General features: G+C 48.5%; 7 protein-coding genes across 7 annotated transcripts; 5 read left to right on the forward strand and 2 right to left on the reverse strand.

Moving 5' to 3' along the window:
* Positions 1-19: 19 nt before the first annotated feature.
* F5Y00DRAFT_226395 (uncharacterized protein) lies at positions 20-2,929 on the forward strand. Its single transcript, XM_048006335.1, has 2 exons — positions 20-580; positions 644-2,929. The coding sequence occupies exons 1-2, from the start codon at positions 408-410 to the stop codon at positions 2,658-2,660; spliced, it is 2,190 nt and encodes a 729-aa protein (XP_047868865.1). The 5' UTR covers positions 20-407; the 3' UTR covers positions 2,661-2,929.
* A 175-nt stretch (positions 2,930-3,104) lies between these two features.
* On the forward strand, positions 3,105-5,151 carry F5Y00DRAFT_156903 (uncharacterized protein). The gene is made up of 2 exons (XM_048004636.1): positions 3,105-3,963; positions 4,023-5,151. The coding sequence occupies exons 1-2, from the start codon at positions 3,549-3,551 to the stop codon at positions 4,841-4,843; spliced, it is 1,236 nt and encodes a 411-aa protein (XP_047868866.1). The 5' UTR covers positions 3,105-3,548; the 3' UTR covers positions 4,844-5,151.
* On the forward strand, positions 5,134-6,378 carry F5Y00DRAFT_226398 (uncharacterized protein). The gene has a single exon (XM_048006336.1). It carries the CDS (start codon positions 5,417-5,419, stop codon positions 6,104-6,106), a length of 690 nt encoding a protein of 229 aa, XP_047868867.1. The 5' UTR covers positions 5,134-5,416; the 3' UTR covers positions 6,107-6,378.
* Positions 6,379-6,398: 20 nt separating this feature from the next.
* Positions 6,399-11,225, reverse strand: F5Y00DRAFT_226399 (phospholipid-translocating P-type ATPase). The gene is made up of 2 exons (XM_048006337.1): positions 7,129-11,225; positions 6,399-7,076 (listed from the first exon to the last, which is right to left on the reverse strand). The coding sequence occupies exons 1-2, from the start codon at positions 10,890-10,892 to the stop codon at positions 6,626-6,628; spliced, it is 4,215 nt and encodes a 1,404-aa protein (XP_047868868.1). The 5' UTR covers positions 10,893-11,225; the 3' UTR covers positions 6,399-6,625.
* Positions 11,226-12,085: 860 nt separating this feature from the next.
* F5Y00DRAFT_226402 (uncharacterized protein) lies at positions 12,086-15,191 on the forward strand. Its single transcript, XM_048006338.1, has 5 exons — positions 12,086-13,802; positions 13,853-13,930; positions 13,984-14,156; positions 14,213-14,838; positions 14,898-15,191. The coding sequence occupies exons 1-5, from the start codon at positions 12,344-12,346 to the stop codon at positions 14,938-14,940; spliced, it is 2,379 nt and encodes a 792-aa protein (XP_047868869.1). The 5' UTR covers positions 12,086-12,343; the 3' UTR covers positions 14,941-15,191.
* Positions 15,192-16,796: 1,605 nt separating this feature from the next.
* F5Y00DRAFT_272517 (FAD-binding domain-containing protein) lies at positions 16,797-18,459 on the forward strand (the record flags this gene model as incomplete). The annotated part of the gene is made up of 3 exons (XM_048012991.1): positions 16,797-17,256; positions 17,311-17,851; positions 17,907-18,459. 3 exons carry the CDS (start codon positions 16,797-16,799, stop codon positions 18,436-18,438), a joined length of 1,533 nt encoding a protein of 510 aa, XP_047868870.1. The 3' UTR covers positions 18,439-18,459.
* Positions 18,460-18,706: 247 nt separating this feature from the next.
* On the reverse strand, positions 18,707-20,266 carry F5Y00DRAFT_226405 (ribonuclease M). Its single transcript, XM_048006339.1, has one exon. It carries the CDS (start codon positions 19,953-19,955, stop codon positions 18,714-18,716), a length of 1,242 nt encoding a protein of 413 aa, XP_047868871.1. The 5' UTR covers positions 19,956-20,266; the 3' UTR covers positions 18,707-18,713.
* Between the last annotated feature and the right edge of the window lie 418 nt (positions 20,267-20,684).

The raw sequence follows: 20,684 nt of genomic DNA on the forward strand, positions 1-20,684 counted from the left end.
TAAGAGACTTGCTATAGGTGGTAAAGACAAAAGAAGGGAATAAAACGGGCATCACGTGGCGATAAACGTATGTAATACGCTTTATTAGCTTTTAGATATCAGATAAGAAAATAGACGCGCCACGCCGAATCGCCGATACATTTGAGCTTTTCTGTTCTGCTTCGCAGCTAATTCAACTTCAGAAGCAAGTAGCTGTAAGTTGCCGAAAGTTTGCGACTTTACGACAGTGCGACTTTGCGACTTTGCTATTCGCGACGGTATATCTTATCGTCATAATTCGCTCGCCTGTCTAGTGCTGTCTAGTCCTCTTGTGTAAATATTGCAGCGATTCGAGTATCAATCACACCTCATATACTACGTCTACATTTCTATTGGGAGTACCTAAACAAATTTACCACCAATGCGCAATGGCTAAAAAGAACAAGAAGCCCACAGCGGGCGAATCTCATACTATAGAGGCACAAGCTACTGCAGAGTCCTCAACAGCGCCTTCGACAGCGAATAAAAAGAAGCCAACTTCTCCTGCGCCTCAGTCGTCGTCGTCGTCTTCCTCATCTTCGCTTGTAATTTGCCGGAATAAGTGAGTTGTACCTCATTGACCATAAGCGTATATATATTGGTAGCTTATAATTCGCTACCGCAGACACTGGCGTTACATATCCTCGTTCCATGGACCATGGCTGCAGCTACCGCTCGAAGTCCTTGAGACCTTGGCTAATGCGAACTACTACATGCCGTTACCGCGCCCTGTCGATCCAGCAGTATTTTACGACCTGGTGAAGATAAGACAGCTCGTGGACGGCGCTACGGATCTGGCTGTACGAGCTGCGAATGGCGTCGCATCCTCGACATTATCAAATTCGCTAGCAGGCGGAGCTGCGCATCATATGCAAGCTTTGGGGCTTGGGTTTGGGAATAATGCCGGCGCAAAACTTAGTCCAGAGCGGAAATTTCGAATGCGTGAGCAAGCTACCCAGAAGTTGTCGCGCGCGTATCATTTGGATGAGATAGCGTCGAGCGTGGCGACGATGCAATCTACCTCGACTTTGGAAAATGTCGCCAGTCTTGTTTTACTCAGAGCACCTGATGATCCTGACGCTAACTATGTCCATTTCTTCCATGAGAAGATCCCGTCGAGGCAACTGGCTGAGTGCACAGACTTTCGCGCATTGGATCTTATAATAGGACAACGGCCCTCTGATTGCGAGCCCCTGAGGACTCGTGCCATCGTCCGAATGTTCAAGGATGATTTCGAAGGTGCTGTTCGTGATCTTACCTCTGCGCTGGGAGTGTACCGTCTTCAACAACCGCGGCACAAACCGGCATCAGACGAGTCTATGCAACTCGAGCAGAAAACTCGGCGGCGGCGAGATAATCCCCCTCTTGACGAAAGAGATCACCCAAGTAGTATAGAAGTACAGCTATTATTTCAGCGGGCTGGCTGTTACCTCACTCTAGCGTGTGATAACGTTGCGCTTGCGCTCCCTGATTCACGTATTGAGCAGAACGCGAATTCACAGAATGGTACGAACGGGACGAACGGGGCCAGTAATGGTATTCCTAATGGCGATTCAACGCCACCACAAGCGGAAGAGTATCCGGAGAACAAAGGTCCGTCTAAGAAGTTGCTAGAAGTGCGCAAGGCGGTACGTGTTTACGCGAAGCGCGCGCTACGAGATTACATGGAGTATCTCAAGCATTTTCACTATTCGCCCAACCTACCTATCGAGGTGTCGGATGATTTTAGTCGCCAGGTAAATCAGGCGACTCATCGTAGCAAAAGATACTACGGACAATCTCGCCATGCATCTCAGGACCCAGGTAGCCCTACGGGAACCTCGCCTAGCCATACGGTATACGAGCTGTCTTCCCTTTTCACAGCCACACCTCCCGCAGATCTGCCGCCGTATCCCTCGACGGACCTCGTATCTCCAGGCAGTGCTACTATGGAATCGATTCAAACAACTACCGAGGTGGTCACTTACCACCCCTTACTGACCGACGCGCTACATTCGCTGCTACTATGCCATACCCTTATCCAAACCTCAGCAAAAGAGCTCCAGCGCCATGCGCACATGGTCGCGCGACTTGCTCGTCTTGCCGATGGCTATCCAGTTTTCCAGGCAAGTAGGTCTCCCGCCCGAGCAGATTGGATCGAGGTCCTCCGGCGAGCGGAGAACTGGATCGAACTCTCATCGAGTTGGGAGGCTCTCTGCGCCCCCGCCCCGCTACCAATCCCCGTGTCGATAAACGGGGTATCTACTGCGACCGCAAGCGTCAACGCCCTATCAATCACCGGAGGCGCGGCCCCCGCCGAAACTGAGGAGCAGCGGAAGGAGCGGATGCGGCAACAAGCTATCATCGAGGCTCTAGAGGACGAGCGTGTCAACGACGAGGCGAGCTTCAAAGCAGCGATTCTTGCTCGACAGCGAAGAGCCGAAGCCGATCACGCAAGCTCCACCAACGGCGGTATTCCTAGTCCGCATGCCGGCCCTAAGCGCTGGGCTGTAGATGACGGAAGGGAGTACCCTATCCTCACAGAACGCGCGGAGGCGGTCGCGAGGTGGATACGCGAGGCGCCGACGGGATCCGGTACCGGGAGTAGCAAGCGCAAAAAGAAACCGAGAGCTGCGAAGCCAGCCGCCGAATGCGATAGCTAGGGGCTATGGATGAAGTCTGAACTGCCGCCCAACCTAGCTAGGGAGCGCCCTTATGCAAGCAAAACAGCTGTTTGAATAACACGAAGCAGCCAGTGTATCCAACATATGTACTTCGTAGTAAATATTCCAAAAGCGATGCTTTGCGAACCTGTATGTATGTACTATCGTCGTCTAAAGCGACGGACGTGTAATCCGACCTTGTGAGTGGTTGTGATTAGCCGATGTGCCGTATTTGATGGCATCTTTAACTGCGCTTCCTACTAGTTGCATAGGTACATACATAGATTCTACTATGTACCTATCACGACTCTCCGGCTTCCGGAATTTTGTAGAAGCCTCTCGGCCCGTCTAACCCTATATAGTCTCTATTTATAGCGCCGCTGCGGTCTACCGTCAGTCATGACGTCATTGAAGCTCGTGCATTGCAGAATGCAATTATCATAGGTAGTATACTAAGTGCTCGAGCCCCCTTTTTTTCCCATCCCTTTTCTGCCCCTTCGTCCGCGGTAGCCGGACTACGGCGGGTTTTTGTTATACCTAGGCTGATAATATTACATCACATGCTGTCTGTTGGACGCGTGGGATTTAAAAAGGCGTTATCGTCCGATGTTAAAGTAGGATCGTGGTTTTTAGTACGGCGATTTTCGGTAGATCCCGAAGGAGGATATGCAATGTGCCCCCTTCACGGTTCCGGCTAGGTAAATACCGACCCGCCCGGAGCTTATGGTCCTCGCCCCGCTTGCTGCATAATAGGATGTGTGCACTTACTCAGGTCTGCGGGGGGAACCTGGGCGTCCTACTTTTAAACTACATACGGATGGTTCTATTCACGGTGGATGATTCTTGTAGTTATATACTCCTGACGACGGATACATATTTTAGAGTTCTATGATGCCGTCAACACGCGGTCATGCTTACTTCTTCGGTCTCCCCTTGGAGATCCAGTGGTGGATATTGCGATATCTTGGCGTTCGTGATCAGGCCTCGCTCTTGCAGACGTGTCGAAGAGCACAGGGGATTGTAGAGCCGCGGCTTTACCGTAGAGTATTCACCAAAGCCGGCACAGATCACGATACCGGTGGGTTGGTTGAGTTTCTGCTTAGGCGGCCTTATATCGCCGGCGCGGTGCGGTTTCTCGTCCTCGACGAGTTCCACCCCGTTGCGTACCGGCAGCTCATGGGTATTAAGTTTTCAAATCTCGAAAGCATCATCGTGCAGCACGGTGGAGAGCCCCTGATCATCGAGGACGAGAAGAGGCGTGCCTTAAACCTGCTTGTTAAAGAGCAGCCTAATTTGAAGAGTTGTAAGTTTTGCCGGTGATTAACTATATATAAAGAACGGGGTACTAATAAAATATAACAGTGACTTTTTCGATTGAGCGGGAGAATTGGGCAGCTTTTAAACCAGAAGAGGACGACGCTGTATTGTTTCGGCATAGGAAACTGCGGCGTATGCGGTTTTCTTATGTTGACTTCTCCGCATTTGGTAAGCTGGATGTGGAATATTTCCAGCATGCCGATTTAAAGGGGCTATTCATGGAACTATGTTGGTATAACCACGAAGCGTTGAGTCGACTTTTATCCCCAACGACCAGACTACAGAATCTCTTAATTAGCCATAACAACCAACTGCCGTTCTCAGAGAGGCTCTACCCTAATCTATTAGCCCCAGCTCGGGAGAGCTTACGGATACTGGACTTTACTTGGCGATGGAAGCTCCCTATTGAGGATCAAGGCATGGATTTGACTCGGTTCAAAAATCTGCATTTCCTTCGGATCCCCCCTATTTATCTCCTCGGCAGCGCATACATGGACGATTCCGCATTGCCGGACCTCATCCCGACGAGATTCCCCCCGAATCTGAAGATGCTTCTCCTCGAGAACATCGTGCCCCGTTCCATCAGAGTCATGAACGAACGGGGCATCGTTTTCCCCGGATACCCACCGCCGGGGTATACTCTGGAGTTAACACTCCGGCCGCGGGATTACCAACTCGTCCGGTTCCTAATCGCCGAGAAGCATCACGTATTACCCCGACTGAAGTACGTTCTTATGTATTATATGGAATTCATGCAGGATTTCTTGGACTTCTATCCGTTGGTTAAGGAGAACGGAGCTGGGCCAGGTCCTGTGCTGACTACCGATTACTTGAACCCCTTGTTAGATTGGTTAGACGAGCTCTGAGAGGTGGAGGGTACGAGGATAGTGATGAAAGACCGAGAAAGTAGATTGACCGACCTATATAGGTACCTAATTAATATTCATGTAAATAGTTGATGGATTCAAGTATTTAGTTCTCCGTGGAGCCGGTTAGCTTGGAATTGTGTAAGGACATTTAATGACCACTTAAACTCCGTCCTATTCATACTACGCCTCGGAATAATTAGTAATTATTTGACTTTTGAGGATGTAATGGTTAACTAATAGAAATAATAAATTATACGGGTTAACTTGACACCATTGCCCCATTGAGAGCTTGATTTGCCTATTACATGAAACGCCACCACCACAAGCACCACCACCATCACCATTGCGGCCCCCCTTATCTGGCTTAATCTGCGATCGTCCGGAGTTCCGGCCGCGTACATATAACCCCTCACTTCACCCTCACTTATGGGGAACCACCCGCATAATCTACCTACCTATCCCCTCAAACATTATTTGCTTTTCCAAGACATTCCCTACAGCATCTGAATAAGCCACCCGTAGACCAAGACAACGCAAAAGCAAAAAAATAAAATAAAATAAAAAGCAGCCATGGCTCCCGTCACGGAACTCATCTCCCTAACCCTCAAACCGGACCTCCCCGCCGCCGAAGCCGTCTCCATCCTCGACACGACCGCCGCCACCCTAGTCGCACAGCCGGGGTGTCTGCGCGTGCGCACGTCCCGCGTGCACGAGGACCCCAACGCAGTGCGCATCTTCGCCGACTGGGAGGCTGTCGCCGCGCACCGCGCCTTCGAAAAGACGGAAGCATACGCGCCCTTCAAAGCGCGCGTCTCCTCCGCCGTCGCCTCGCCGCCCCAGCGCCCCTACCACGTCGAGTTCACGCCCTTCCCCGTCGCCGCCCTCGACAACACCGGCCCCAACAGCAAGACCTCCGTCGCCGAGGTCCTGCACATCTGGTTTCCGGGCGACTACCCCGAGGACGCGCGCACGCGCTCCACGGACGCGGTGAACGAGTTTACGCGGCGGATGACGTTGTTTGCGGATGGGATGACGGGCGAGACGGCGCTGGGGTGGTCTGTGGAGCGGGATATCGACCGTGATGGCGAGCCGAGTAGTGTGTTGATTTTGATCCTGGGGTGGACGAGTGTCGAGGCGCATATGAAGGCGCGCGATCACCCCGAGTTCGCCAAGGTTATTCCGTTGTTGAAGGACCTTGAGGGATTAAAGGGTATAGAGATGTATCATGTGAGCAACACTACGGTTGAGGCGAGTAGCTAGATGCGCTGAACGTGAGATGAGACGGCGGGGTCCAAGATGAACGTGAAGAATACCGTCTTGTTTCTTGACCAAGTTAGTGTGTGTATCACTCTTCATAGTTACACGATATGATACTTCACGAAATATAGTAAATGCCCAACATAAGATTCAGCCAAGACCGTGGTACTCTTTCCTGGATATTTGTACATTAGGTAGGTTGCAGCTAGTATAAGTTCCCCCTTTTTCTCCTGCACGCCCTATATCCAAATAAAATACAAGGTAATATACACACATCGCACATAAAGACTTCGAATACGGGATTTAAAATGAATTATATTATACATATAAAAATAGGGATCTATCTATATATCTCTGTAAATAGCGCGCTGGGTATATCTACCACCTATGTAACCCCTGAGATGCCCTGAGAAATTCCAATAGAAACCTGATCTAAACCACCGTTAGCAGATAAGTTACCAGGTATATATGTGCGTATAAATAAATGCGTAAGTCCATAAAACGCCGACAGATGCTTTCCCTTCAAATAACCTTGATTATGTCGTCCGGGTCAATGCTATCCTGTTCCCCGTTTTCGACCTCGCCCTCTTCCATGCACGCTTTCCGCAGCCGCTCGCGCATAACCGGGTCCTTCTCCAATTCCTGCCAAATTTGCAAACCCCATTCCTCCAAGCCGTCGTCGGGGCTCCTTTGTTTCCACGGCGGCCATTGCCACGTACCTGCGACGATCATGTTGCGTTTCACTGTCTTGTAAACCAGCTCTATCGAGATGAGTACGAGCAAGATGACTATTAGCGTCAGCCACCAAAGGGGGTCTCGTCCAAAAGTGTCTTCGAATCCGTGCCTGGCTGGATAGGGGCTTGGTTGCGCTGCATAGACCCCCGAGAGGAATCCCTGCCAAGCCCACCACCCAGCAAGAGTAATAACAAAAGCACCCATAATAACTGCTGACTTATAATGCGTCTCGAGAATACTACGAGTCTTGTTAGTAGGATGCCATAGCGCGCAGACATATATAAACTTACAAGATTTTCCAGTTAATCCATAGCACTCCAATCGTGAATACCAAGTCGCCTAAAGCAAAAAGTGCGTCGTCGCGGGCCTGTCCGTAGACGCTATAGGCGGCCCATACCCCAAGCCACACTAGTACACCTTCTGTAGCCGCGGCAGCCATCCAACGTATGAATCTGGGGATGTTTAACTCCTTATTCTTCTGTCCGTGTACGTATAATTCAGGGACAGCAAGCAGCGTCTCCGCGCTAAGATCCTGCTCCCAAATACCCAAACATAAGACACACAGACTCGTAAACAGCGCGTTGAATACAGTTAAGCTCCAGTTCTCGTAAAGACTGGTTCCGGTGTATCCATTGAAGCGCTGGTACATCGCTGTGGGTAGGTAGAAGAACATCTCCTTCCAAAAAGTTGTGAGGATAAACTTCGCCGTACGGACGTAGTTCCAACGGCCGTGAACAAGGAGTAGGCGCTGAAGAAAGCGAAATTGTGCGATGGCATAGTCGGCTACACGAGCAGCCTGTAGTCCCTCTTTGCCAGAGATTCCGACTCCGACATGAGAGGCAGAAATCATGGCCAAGTCATTTGCGCCATCGCCAATAGCGAGTGTTAAAGCACTTGGCAGTCGTTGGCGAATGGCTTTCACAATCAGAGATTTCTGAGCAGGTGACGCGCGACAGCAGATGACGGAGTCGATTAAAGGGATAAGAGTATAAAAGAGGTCCGTAAGTCGCATCGACTGCTCGATAGCCGCCAAGGTCTGGCCGTCAACAACGACTACGCTATGAGTGCAGCCAATTGCAATTTCCTCAGATATATCATTAATCTGTGTCTCCAGCGAGCCCTTGGAGGAATCAAGGATGAATATATCGGACCCTGGCCTACAGATTCGTGCCGAATGAGCAATGTTAATTGCTGTTTCGCGCTTATCCCCTGTCAACATCCAAATCTTGATATTGGCACGACGGAGCTTATCGATGGTTTCCGGCACGCCAACTTGGAGTTTATCCTCAATCGCTGTCGCTCCCACAAGGTCGAGTGACTGTTCGATCAACTCGCCTGCCGTTTCGATCATTTCCTGACGATCAACTAAACTTGTCGTTGCTTCATTATAAACCTTTTTCCATGTCTCATACTCACTTTCGGGTATGAATTTCTGCGTAAACAGGAGAGTACGCAGACCCTCGGAAGCAAAGTCATCCAAATGTTTAAAGCATCGACTGAAGACTATTGATTCATCATATATTGAGGAATCATCAAGGAATCCAAACTTATCCGGTGGCGGTTTGGGGGTTGATGGGCTTAGTGGGCTTAGTCTTGATAGCGTCTTGGTTACGTCGAGGGACGTGGTTCGTATGCCTAAAGACGGGCGGAGTTTGTCTTCGGAGTGCCGCGGTTTGGATCCTTCAACGGACCTACTCCGTACGATCGTCGGGATTTGGACCGGCGTAGTGGGCTGTGCAACGGTGATGCTATTTCGGTTACCTGTGACGTTCCGTCGTAAAGTTACGCTTGGACGCCCCCCGAAGCTATTTCTCACGTCTAACTGCTCGCTCCTTCGAAGTAATTCACGTTCCATCTCGACGCTTTTGCGAACTTCTGTTGCCTTTTGCATCGCCAAATGAGCCAATTTAAGCCTAGGCATGATTATTGAATCGGCACCCTTACAGATGAGACAGATTCTTCCGTCGGGAAAGCGTACAATAATCGACATGCGTTTCCGCTTGCTACTGAACTCGATGACATCTAAAATCTGATAAACCTCTGTCTTCTGGCTGCCATCTCCGTTGTCAATTTGTAAGGTCACGGCTTGAGAGGACCGGTGGGCAACCAAGTATCCAAGTTCGTGTGCAGCACGGACAAGTGCCAGCTCGTCCGGAGACGAAGCTTGAAAATCGACTACCCCATCTTTGACCTCTGGTAAGCATGTGTGGCATAGAGCCATGCATAGTATGTAATCCTTGGCTCGTCTCGTAAAAGGCGATGTCGGCCTCGACCTGATATACTCTAGCAAATCCGAAGTTGTAACATCGGGTTGCATATGATCTGGGCGAGCACTTGACCTCCACTGCGACGATGACCTCCTTTCTGACCGAGGTGTGACACTTGATGCTGCTGGCGATAGGGGATAGAGCTCGATATCTTCGTGAATCACACTAGCAACCTCTCTGGACTTGCGCGGCATCGCAACTCCTGCATCAAAGGTAGGACCAAGACCTGTTACCTCTTCGGACTGAATATCTGCTTCGTGTAACCACGAGGTCCCTGCAATGCTCATTTTGCGAAACTTCATGACATTTTCCGTGAGTGTGCCTGTCTTGTCAGAGAATATGTAGCTGACCTGGCCAAGATTCTCCAAAATAGTATTAGTATTGCATCGAGCCGGAGTATCAGTTACCTCATCATACATTTCCACGTCGTTGTTTAACATAAGCATCTGACCAATCCTCGTTATCTCGAGAGTAACGTAGAGCGCAAGGGGGATGACATTGTTGAACATGATTGCATAACCGATAATGATCTGCTTGAATTCGACTGTGGCCATGGAGATATACCAAGAGACTCGCTCGGTAGACCTCCGCCAGATGATGTAGCCCATGGAGCACCCGACCGTCAGTATAATAACGTAGAGGGCGAGAGTAATGACAATCTTGTTAGCAATAGCTTCTAGTGCCGGCTTCTTGGCACGAGGATGCTGGTTCGCGTTCATGCGAATTTTACACTCCTCTCCGGTGTTAATCGCTATCCCAATGGCGCAGGTAGTATTTCTGAGTGTACTACCTCGATATATGACTTCATTCGACGTTAAAGGTAGCGTTCGGCCACGTACTGTAACGCGCCCATCGAAACGATATAGATCAGGATTCGGGTCCTCGAGGACAAACTCAGCCAGACAGCTGCGAATACCAGAAATACTCTGACAATCTTTGAAATCCGGAAGTGATTCCCTACTCTTAAGATTGGTTTCACCGTCCAAGTCCATGGTATCGATGTAAGCTAGTCCATTCTCTCCTGTGGCGTATAAAAGAACCAGGTCGGCTGGCACAGCTTCATCGCGAACTAGCTTGACGACATCACCAACTTTGACATCCTGCCACTTAACTTGTCTCCAACCGTAGTCCCCATCGTTCTCGTCCTCGTCCTCGTCGTCCCAATAATTTATATCTGCGCTTTTACTTTTAAATATACCTGTCAACCATTTTTGAGCTGGCGAAACAACATTTCCGCCTTGAGATTTCCGCCTTAGGACCCTTGTGGAATTCGCATTCTCTAGATTATCTAATCGATGACGCTTATAATCATCGTAGCCCTCTTTAACGATGGTGAGGAGAACAAAGAATAGTAAAGGTAGGATTGTAGTGTAACTTCCTGTTGTACTTAGGCCCGGGATCGCTTGAGGAATACCAACGCAGAGGAAATAGAAATTCGCTAGCCGTGTGAACTGAAATATTAACTGTTTCGGTATGAAATCGATTAAGGTATATCTCGAAGTTCGGATCGCATTCGATATGTACGGTTGACCGCGTCGCTCATCGATTAAAACTTGTTCGAGTTCGACTTGTAGCGGGACGTGTCGCCCGTCTTTTGAAGGGTTTAAAGGCTTCTGTCGTAATACTATTTCTAGCAAATATTTCTTGTACCATTGCGCGGCGCATTCTTGTACGGTTTCTCCAATTGCTTCTAATCTCATCCGAGTCTGCCGAGCCACTTTCGGGATCGTGTCTACGTCTTGCTTCCTTTTTACGTCAAAATCTACATTTATGGACGTTCGAGGCATTATGCGCAGTTTTGAACGAATGTAAGCACATTGCAAGCCGTTTCGAGAGCATCGACGGAAATCTTCTCACGGAGAGCCTGTGTCAGCGACGGCAGAGGATGTAATGTTTCGAGCCATATGATAAAAAAGCGAGTGTGTAGCAATTGTATAGAGGATTCGGAACGAATGGAAGGCCGCAATAAACTGGCTCTCTAAGCTAAGTATGGCTTCAAAGTGCCTTCTGAAGCCAAATATTCCTCCGAGAGTAACGAGACAGGATTTATGATTATTCTTTGTACATGGCGGACTACCTATTGTATCTTCCCTGTTTACAATGCTAATGCCATAATACCATAGGTAATGTCGGACGAATCTGAGTTAGCGGCCGAGACTCCCGCTACGGTTGGCTTGGCGTCGATCTTAGGTATCATTTGTCATCGTCCAGTCGTCTCAACAGAGTGGATATCTTCCTACCCCGGTCAGCCCGGTACATAAGGTGCATAAGGTGCATAGGTACCTTGGGATGACGTTTGGCCAACCTTACCATGAAAACGTCCAAGAGCACCATCACCTTTAGATAAAAACTGCCTCGACGATATATTATACTTTAGGCCTGCGTTACTACATACATACACGTGTAAGACTTGATTTAGCTTAAAGACTTCAACATACTTGCATCCTAGTAGATGTCTCAGTATACTATAAGAAGCCATTACTTCATTCGGATAAATGCCTCACTTATCTTCTTTCGTAGGCACTTATAAAATCTAATATGAACCTTATTATTACAATCTTGAATTTCAGTCCAGTTGAGAGGTACATATATAGGTCAAGTAGGAGGTATCTTACTACGTACGCCAAGGCTTTATAACTTGGCGATATCTCCGCTTTCTCAACTTGAAGATTTTATGTATACGAAAGAGGCACTTGACTTACAGATAAGTATACATACGATATGGTTACCCGTTACTATATTTATCTCATAACTAATAAACTACTTGCTATAAGAGATCTTCGTAGCCGCTTTGTAAATGTATATGTTGTGTTTACTTAAATAAAGATCGAATTCATTAAGCAACTTCTGTTTAAACTCTTTTAACGGTACAGATGAGATATGCACCTTGAGTCGGAAGGTACCTTAGTGGCTTAGCTTTGGCGTCCGTTAGCGTCCAAATAACCTGTGGCGGTATCCAACTCTAATCCTCGGAACTTGGCGTCAGTCGGCATTAATTAGGTACATAATTAGAGCAACCTTGTGCAAGTCTGCATCGTTCACAGTTTCACGCGTTTCTACCTGGAAAGCGATAACGATAAACCATCCCAGCACATGCACATACCTTAGGTATTATTACCTGCTGTACCTGCCGCCTATCTAACTACATAAAGTCGCTGTAACATTTCTTATCTCCACCTCACAACTAAAAGCATCTCTACATCCTAAACCACCGCTTAAGCAACTCGAGCTTTCATGCATGCCTCCTCCTGAACAGCCCCTATCAGAGTCTGCAAGCCCTCTTGTTAGACTAGAGGTTGCCATCACTATCGACCATGACCCCGCCATGAGGGATCAAAAGCCCGCCGATCCGCCAGATACTTTACCGACCGTCACGACCACTCCGTCGGAGTCAGGACAGGTTGAGGCTCCAAGCAAATCTAAAGATGGCAAGACCAAGGAAAGCATACAGGAACCCAAAACCCTAGACAACCAAGCCGTCTTAATAGAACCTGCCGAGGATAAGCCCCAAGTTGATCACACTACCCACGAGGAAGATACTAAGGTCGAAGATGTATCGGTGGATAAGACTGGTCAAGAATCTATACCCGACGCTCCAGTTGACCCTATGGAATCCTCAGTCGCGACTCTCAAACCCAAGAAGCCACAATACTTAACTATCACAACTGCCCCATACGTCGATCCGACGCCTCCCACCCCCGAAGGGTCCCAGCCGCCATCCAGAGCTAACTCCTCCCACCGACCCAAGGGGCATGGTCTAGAGCCCTCCCCAACCCGATCCGATGCCGGATATGACGAGAGGCGTTATCCAAGCGAGGATGAGCAAGAAGGCACATCTCGTTCGGAAATTCAGAGTATCATGGAACAGTTTCCCGAGGATGGCGGTGGTCCAGGAGCAGACGAAGTGATGAGCCCGCGGCTTGAGATTGCTTCGCCTCTTTTAGGTAGCCCCCCGGTACAGCATCCGCCGAGGAAGTCTAGCCTTGAGCCCCTTGCGCCGAGTATTGCTCAGCAGCTACAGGACGTACAAGGTCTAAAGATCTCCGATACCTCGCCGATAAGTGCACGGTCAAGGGATAAGCTAAAGGAGCCTGATGACTACGGTCCGCCGGTTCCGCCCAAGGACGGGTCGTCAGATGAGACTTCGTCTGTGGCGCCCCTACATAGACCCCCACCTCCAGATCCGGAGCCAGAACCAGCTCTACCGTTTGACTTCCACCGATTTTTAGAACAGCTCAAACATAAAAAGGCCGATCCCGTTGCAAGGTATCTCAAGTCTTTCTTGTCCGAGTTTGCAAAACGTCAGTGGATGGTTCACGAGCAAGTTAAGATTATTAGCGATTTTCTTACCTTCATAGCCAACAAAATGGCCCAATGTGAGGTATGGAGCGAAGTGTCGGACGCAGAATTCGACAACGCCCGAGAAGGAATGGAGAAGCTTGTCATGAATAGGCTCTACACTCAGACCTTTTCACCCGCAATACCTCCGCCCCAACCTATCCCAGGCGCAAAACCGAAGCGCCGAGGAGGTGACCTGCCGCTAGGGCCAGGGCGACGCGGGCAGCACCAAGAGGACGTAGAGAGGGACGAAGTACTAGCGCAGAAGATCAATATATACAGCTGGGTCCGAGAAGAGCACTTAGATATTCCCCCTGCCAGCGATAGTGGCAAAAGATTTCTCATTCTAGCTCAGCAGGGTACGTTTTCCACGCTCTTATAACCGACGATGAATTACTAATAATCCTAGAACTTCTAAAAATCAAATCCTACAGGGCACCTCGAGACAAGATCATTTGCGTTCTTAACTGCTGCAAAGTCATATTTGGTATAGAGATCGACACGTCAACATGTCATAGCATTAACTAATTAGGAGTTTAGGCCTTCTTAAGCATACTAAATCCGACTCTTCCGCTGACTCCCTCATGCCGCTTTTGATATACGTCGTCTTGCGGTCTAATCCCGACCACCTGGTCTCTAATGTCCATTATATCTTGCGATTCCGGAATCAGGAAAAACTCGGCGGGGAAGCTGGATACTATCTTTCATCTTTGGTGAGCCTCGAAATAATCTCTGCTTAATAATTTTGTCTGCTTACCTAGCAAACTAGATGGGTGCTATACAGTTCATCGAGAGCATGGACCGTACTTCTTTAACGATATCCGATGAGGAATTTGACAAGAACGTAGAAGCAGCCGTCTCTGCTATTGCAGAGAAACATAGAGCGGAGGAACCACCCCCCGCAGCACAGCCGCAACAGTCCGAAAAGACTGGACTATATCCCCCAGGCACCTCTTCGACGCGCCCATCGCTCGATATGGATGGGTCAGCTACACCACGTCGATCTTCATCATCCAACGATGATGACTCCGGTGAAGACAGCCCAGCAATATCCGGTTTACTTCGTTCAATTCAAAGGCCCTTATCGTCTATTGGTCGTATGTTTTCAGAGGATCCAAGCGATGCTGGTCCTAGTTCGTCTACCCGTATGTCTCAACCAGATACTGCGTCACGACTTAGTCCTCGGCCCAGCGTTGAAGGGCAACCCCCTTCGATGGACACGCGCCAGCGATTGTCAGCTGAAGAAGCCGCAGCAAGGCAGGCCAGTGCTGAGGTTGCCGAAGCTCAAAGGATCCACCGAGCGGAGCATAACAATGTTGTAGAGACTCTAGCTAGTATGTTTCCGGACCTGGACCGAGACATCATTAGCGATGTTGTCTATCAGAAAGAGGGAAGGTTAGTTTGCTCACCACATCGTCCAGATGTTTTAACTTGCTAATACGTGGGTCCTATAGGGTTGGTCTTGCAGTGGATGCTTGTCTTGCATTGAGCGCATAATTTTAGTCGAAGTAACGTCCCTTTATCATACGGTGTTAAAGGAAGCATTCATAGATAGAGCCACCATAGGTGAAACTAGGGGAGGGCGTCAACCAGAGGTCCTTCATAGGCTGAAATTATTCCTCTGGTCTTCAAGGTTGTCTTCATTTATCCATATAAGCTCAATAATACCCTATCTTCGAATATTGCTCTATCCTTGACTATTTAGTCGCGGTAGAGTGGTATATTATAATTGAATCTTTGGAATACTACCCGAGTGTCTATAAACGAACGTCCTTCCCCTTATTTTCTAGGGGTTGACCTTAATATCTCGCTCGTCTTGTCTTCTAATAGGTATCGAGATATTATTTCTCCAGATACGTTAAGATTAGATATCCTGTAGGGGGGGCGCGGCTAGAAAGGTATCGTGATATGATTTGTATACCTAATCCAGGAGTTGAGACGAAAGAACTACTCATTACGGGAGTATTGATGAATCCTAGGTGAGTTGGTGACGTACAGAGATTAGCACTATACAGATGGGACTCTTACTCGTAGTACCTAAGTCAGCGCCCCAAGGAATTCAGCAAGATATCTGCGTAACGATGCGTCAACCATTGTAGATAGTTACTGGTCATCACCTTAGTCCAAGATCTATTTAAACTCGAATATACCCCCTTAACTTTGCATGGACTTTTAATCATCAACCCAACAGAACCAGCACGATATTTTGTGATCTTTCTCGATATACGAACTCTGGTCTGCATAGTTTCATCCACAGCTATCCTCGTTTTCATACCATCGATAGTTTATCCTCCTCAATGGCGGGCGATTCCCTAGGTAATAGCGGGAAACACGAAATCAACCCTCCCAAACCTCCACCAAGGCCGCCGACCCCGGATCCGCCTAATAGACAGGACCCGCCTCTCTATGCAACTCACCTTTGGAAATGGTAAGCATCTCTCTATCATCTTGCTATTTTCGCTGCCATGTGGTTGAGCTAGTAGGGAGCTACTCTGGCGTAAGCGGCAAGGAGGAGAGGACTTTTCCGAGACACTATGCCGTAGCCCTACTCGCCCTGACCTATTCTACGCATTTGCGGTCAGCTAACGTAATTTATAGTTGCAGGTGCAAGCACTCGTTTGCGCCTCAGGAGATCATGTGCACTACGAATGGATGTAGACACGATCGATGCAAGCATTGCTCATGGGAGAGGATTCCGTCTATACCCCAATGATTCCAGTTTTGACGGTGGGAGATGTTCTAGCTTACTTCTACACAGGTGTTCTATCACCACGATGGTTTAGGTAGCTTGTATCTTAGACGACAGTAGGTACCTTAGGTACGTTTGCTGCATCCAAGCGGTCTAAGGAAATCATGGAGGAAACTCTATGGTTTGAACTCGTGCCGTTTGATGTCAAAGACTTTTCAGTTGTGACCGTGGGACTCTAACGCCATGGAAGTGCAATTTTCGTATCAAACACTGGTAAAAAAGAACTAGTAGATTGCTTTCAAATAGAATCCGCTTGTGCTTTTGACGGGCTACGAATTTGTTGCTATCCTGGGAAGATGTTGATGGCAATCTTTTCGGCTTACTGACTAGAGGGATGAAGTAAGGATATAGCACAACAAAGCGAGTGCCCGAGCCACAAACATTATTGCATAAAACAATCATATAGAGGACATTATAAAAGGCGAAAGCTTGATCATAAGAATATTACTTTCTTCATAGATGAATGACTATCCTGGAAATACCAAAGCGTAGCTCATTCTACTCCATCGTTGTCCTAACCCCTTAACCACCAGTTCCGATACAATTGGTGTCCAAGTCTTTCGAAGTTCGTTCTAGTTACGCCTTTTTCCTCTGAGTTGCCATCATGACTAGCTCGAAGAAACCCCAGATTTTGACCGCGTTGACCAGCGTTCTTGGAGACGCGGTCTTACAGCCTGGCAGCACCGAATATGAGAAAGACAATAGCTCATACTTCAGTGCGTTCGAGAACGAAGTTAAGCCCTCATTTATCGCCAAGCCAAATAACGTCGAGCAGGTACAGGGTCTAGTCCGGGCTCTCCGTCCGTACGTTCTCTCGGGAGACTGCGAATTAGCGATCCGAAGCGGTGGCCATAATCCGATTCCTGGCAGTGCAAACGTCCAGGGTGGCGTCACGATTGACATGCGAGGCCTTAAAGGCATCAAGTTAAGTGACGACCAGTCAGTAGTGGAGATTGCTGCCGGGGAGATTTGGACTCCTGTCTACGCTGAGTTGGAGAAGTATGGCTTGACAGTAGCTGGTGCTCGTGTTGGCCATATCGGTGTTGCCGGCTTCCTCTTAGGAGGTATTACTGAGTCACAATATCCGGTAGATCACCATCTTACTAACTTGATAATAGGGGGATTGTCTATATTCTCATCGCAGAAAGGGTTCGCATGCGACTCCGTCGTTGAGTTCCAAGTGGTCCTCGCGTCTGGCGAGGTTGTCCGCGCAAACGCGGAAGAAAACGCCGATCTCTGGCGTAGCTTGAGGGGCGGTATGAATAACTTTGGAATTGTTACCTCTTTCAAGATGAAGACTTTCAAGTCAGGGCCTATATGGGGTGGGCTAATATGCTACCATCCCGATGTGTTCGAAGAACTTTTCGGGCTTATCGACTGCGTTTGCTGCTTTCCTCAGGAGGGCGGCTACTACGGTGATCATGACAAAGACACTCATCTCATATATAGAATTAGTTACGGCTTTGGACAGAAAGCTATGACGTCTGTCGTGTATCACACCCGAGGCGAAGAAAACCCACCTCAACTACGAGATTTTACAGGTGTAGAGAGCACTTTAGGTCTTCGGTATCGTTGGATTGACGAAATGTGCACTATGCGGACGTCAACGCAACTGGACTTCTGTGAGGAATTGTCAAACTTTTCAAATGATGGATTGCGGTTAGACTCCCTATAAAATGTGACCTCGTCTTAACCTTTGCTAAACTTTCGATAGGCAATTTTGGGCTTCAATAACTCTCGCGCACAAGGGTGAGACTGGAATACTGGAGGACATCTACGACGAATGGGACAGGACACTTGAGAAACTAAAAGATGCCGAGGGTTTCACCTTTGCTCTCGAATTCCACTTTGTGACTAAGTCTATGTTGGAGAATTCGGCGAAGGCAGGTGGAAATGCTATGGCTATCCCGCCTTCGGATGGACCGCTGATCATAGTATTGATTAACCCAGCCTGGTCGCTACCAGAAGATGACGATCGCATATTCAAGGGAATAGAAAATCTCATGGCTTTGTATAGGCAGTGGGCGATTAATGATTATAGTTCATCATTATTGCACCCCTATATCTTTGCGAATTACGCCTACAAGGAGGACGACGTCTTTGCGGGATATGGGCAAGAGAGTGTATCGATGCTTAGGGAGACCAGTAAGAAATACGACCCAGAGGGTTTATTTCAGAGAGGCACTCCTGGTGGTTTCAAACTCCCAAAGGAGTCACTCGGCTCTGATTCGGGGCTGTTCGTGTAATTTTAAACTCTACACAGTGGTCTTTAGAGACAGCGATGCCAATAGATGAAAGACGTACCAAATATTGGCCTTCAGTTCTCTCGGTATTAAGTCAACCAGTATTGCCTTTATAATACTCGTGCTTCGATGACCTGATATTCTACTGCTATAGCTGACTCCTATTAACATATCTTGACTTTAGTATTCGAACAATAGTGCACAGAGAACGGCGAGTTTCATTTATACAAAATATACTTCACATCTATATGACGCTACATACTTCTAGTATGTACTTATCAGACGCTTTGCCATTGTATCTGCAACGTCGTCGTATGCGACCCCTTCTCAGAATACACAGTACCCTGGGTAGAGCCGCTGGGAACCGAATCGGCATACCAGTCATCGCCGCCGGAATTCGCCAGATTCGTTCCGTCTGCAGCGAAGACGTCAGCGTCAGCGCTGCTGATGCCAGAGGCGCAAGTCAGCGAGCCACCTGACGCGGAGCAGTAGCCCTTGCTGGACTTGAGCGTAAATCCGCTTCCGGACGAAGCCGCCGTGAATGTCGCACAGGTTCCTGTCGTGTACCAGGTGCCACTCCCGATAATACAGCCTTTTACAGAGCCGTCGACTACTGCGTTTAGATAACCCTTCCCTGAGAATGACCCAGTTGGCGTTGGCGAAGATCCACCCGATGTTGTGCTCGTTGGCTTGGAAGTAGTCGTAGTTGTTGATCCACCACCCCCGTTGCCCCCGCTCTTGGGGAGATACTTGACGCCCGTGCTGGGACAGCCGCCATCGTCGTCGTTGTCCGGACTCGCCGGTACGAACTCGCCATTGGCAACTGAGCCCTTCACGTTAAAGTAGTAATAAACTTGTTCGATGGCGCTCCCGCTACAACCAATGTAGACGGTTTCGCCATTATGGTTTTTGGATAGCGCGGCCTGGATATCAGAGAGCTTGTAGGTCGTGCTTGAGCTCGGCGTGATACCGGCATCTGCGAGCCACTGATACGTCGGTAGGGACTTGAATAGGCTAACCGTCGTATTGAAGTAGTAAGGGACTTCTTCGGTAGCTTTGTAGTCGGTGAAGCAGCTCGGGTCAAGTGTCGAGACACACGTGCCGTGTTTTCCCCACTCGTGTTCCCAGAATGTCTCCCCTGTGCCATCGTTCGGCAGCCAGTACGTCTCCATGTAACTAAGGAGATCGCTATTACCAGCTGACGTTAAGATATCCGATATGTTTGTATAGGCACGCTTGCTGTCGCATGTGGCGTCGTATGTGCCATCGCAGTGGTCGGGCCAGAGACCGTGAATAGTCCAGGAATCGTCAGGTCCAACTGCAGGGTCCGTATCCCAGAATTGAGTCTGCAATAGCGATCCTCCTGGATAGTTGAAGCAACAGGTATCGGCGACTTTGGTGTCGTTATGGCACGATAACTCCAGGGTACCGGTACATTGCTTGAGAGTACCGCCGAAGACTGGCTGAGCTAGGCACAGCACAGTCAAGGATCCGGCAATGAACATGCGAGTAGATAACATATTGTCGTGACCTATGATGCCTCCATTTCCGGTCAATGCTAGGCGGCCATTGCCTCCTTTTTAAGCTTTTCATCGCCGTCCGGCGCTTAGGTCAGGGGGAAGACGCGCTCGTTATCATGCGCGCTCTTCTCCACTGATCAGCGTTACATTGCAACTCCCCGGGCCAAGACCTTCTTATTCAGGCCAAAGGCGATCAGTCTTCGCACTAGCGGCCGTCGAATCATGTCTTAGAGATAGCCATCATGCTCTCTGTTCTTCGGTCCGTAAACATCCCAATTTACCTAGCTTGTTCAATCAAGAGCCTGGTAAGGCGTTTCATCAAAATTGCTTTTAAGTGGGTAGTTAATAGCTTCGATATCGTTAGTTTCACAGCTTTAACTTGCTAGACTAGGAAGCTGTCGGGTCGGATTAATTGTATGGGTGAGATGGCCGAAACAGGTTTTAGAGCGACGAATTGCTGTGACATGAATCATTCGGCATACGGTAAGCAATCGAATAGAATTGCACTTTTACTAGGTACGAGATCCTATCAGTTAAAGGATACCTACAATATCTGAACGTAAATATGCATCTCCTCCCCAACCCCTATTATCCCACTGCTTGTCTTACGGTATGTTATAACCTTCCCAACTGCAAAGTTGATTATAAAGGCAAAATATGTTCGGAGTATTAGGGGGGAATTCAAGTACCTACACTTGGAGATTTTAATCACTCTAATCTTTAATAACA

The sequence above is a fragment of the Daldinia vernicosa genome (genome assembly GCF_022497035.1).
Source record: "Daldinia vernicosa strain CBS 139.73 unplaced genomic scaffold F5Y00scaffold_5, whole genome shotgun sequence".
NCBI classification, from domain to species: Eukaryota; Fungi; Ascomycota; class Sordariomycetes; order Xylariales; family Hypoxylaceae; genus Daldinia; species Daldinia vernicosa.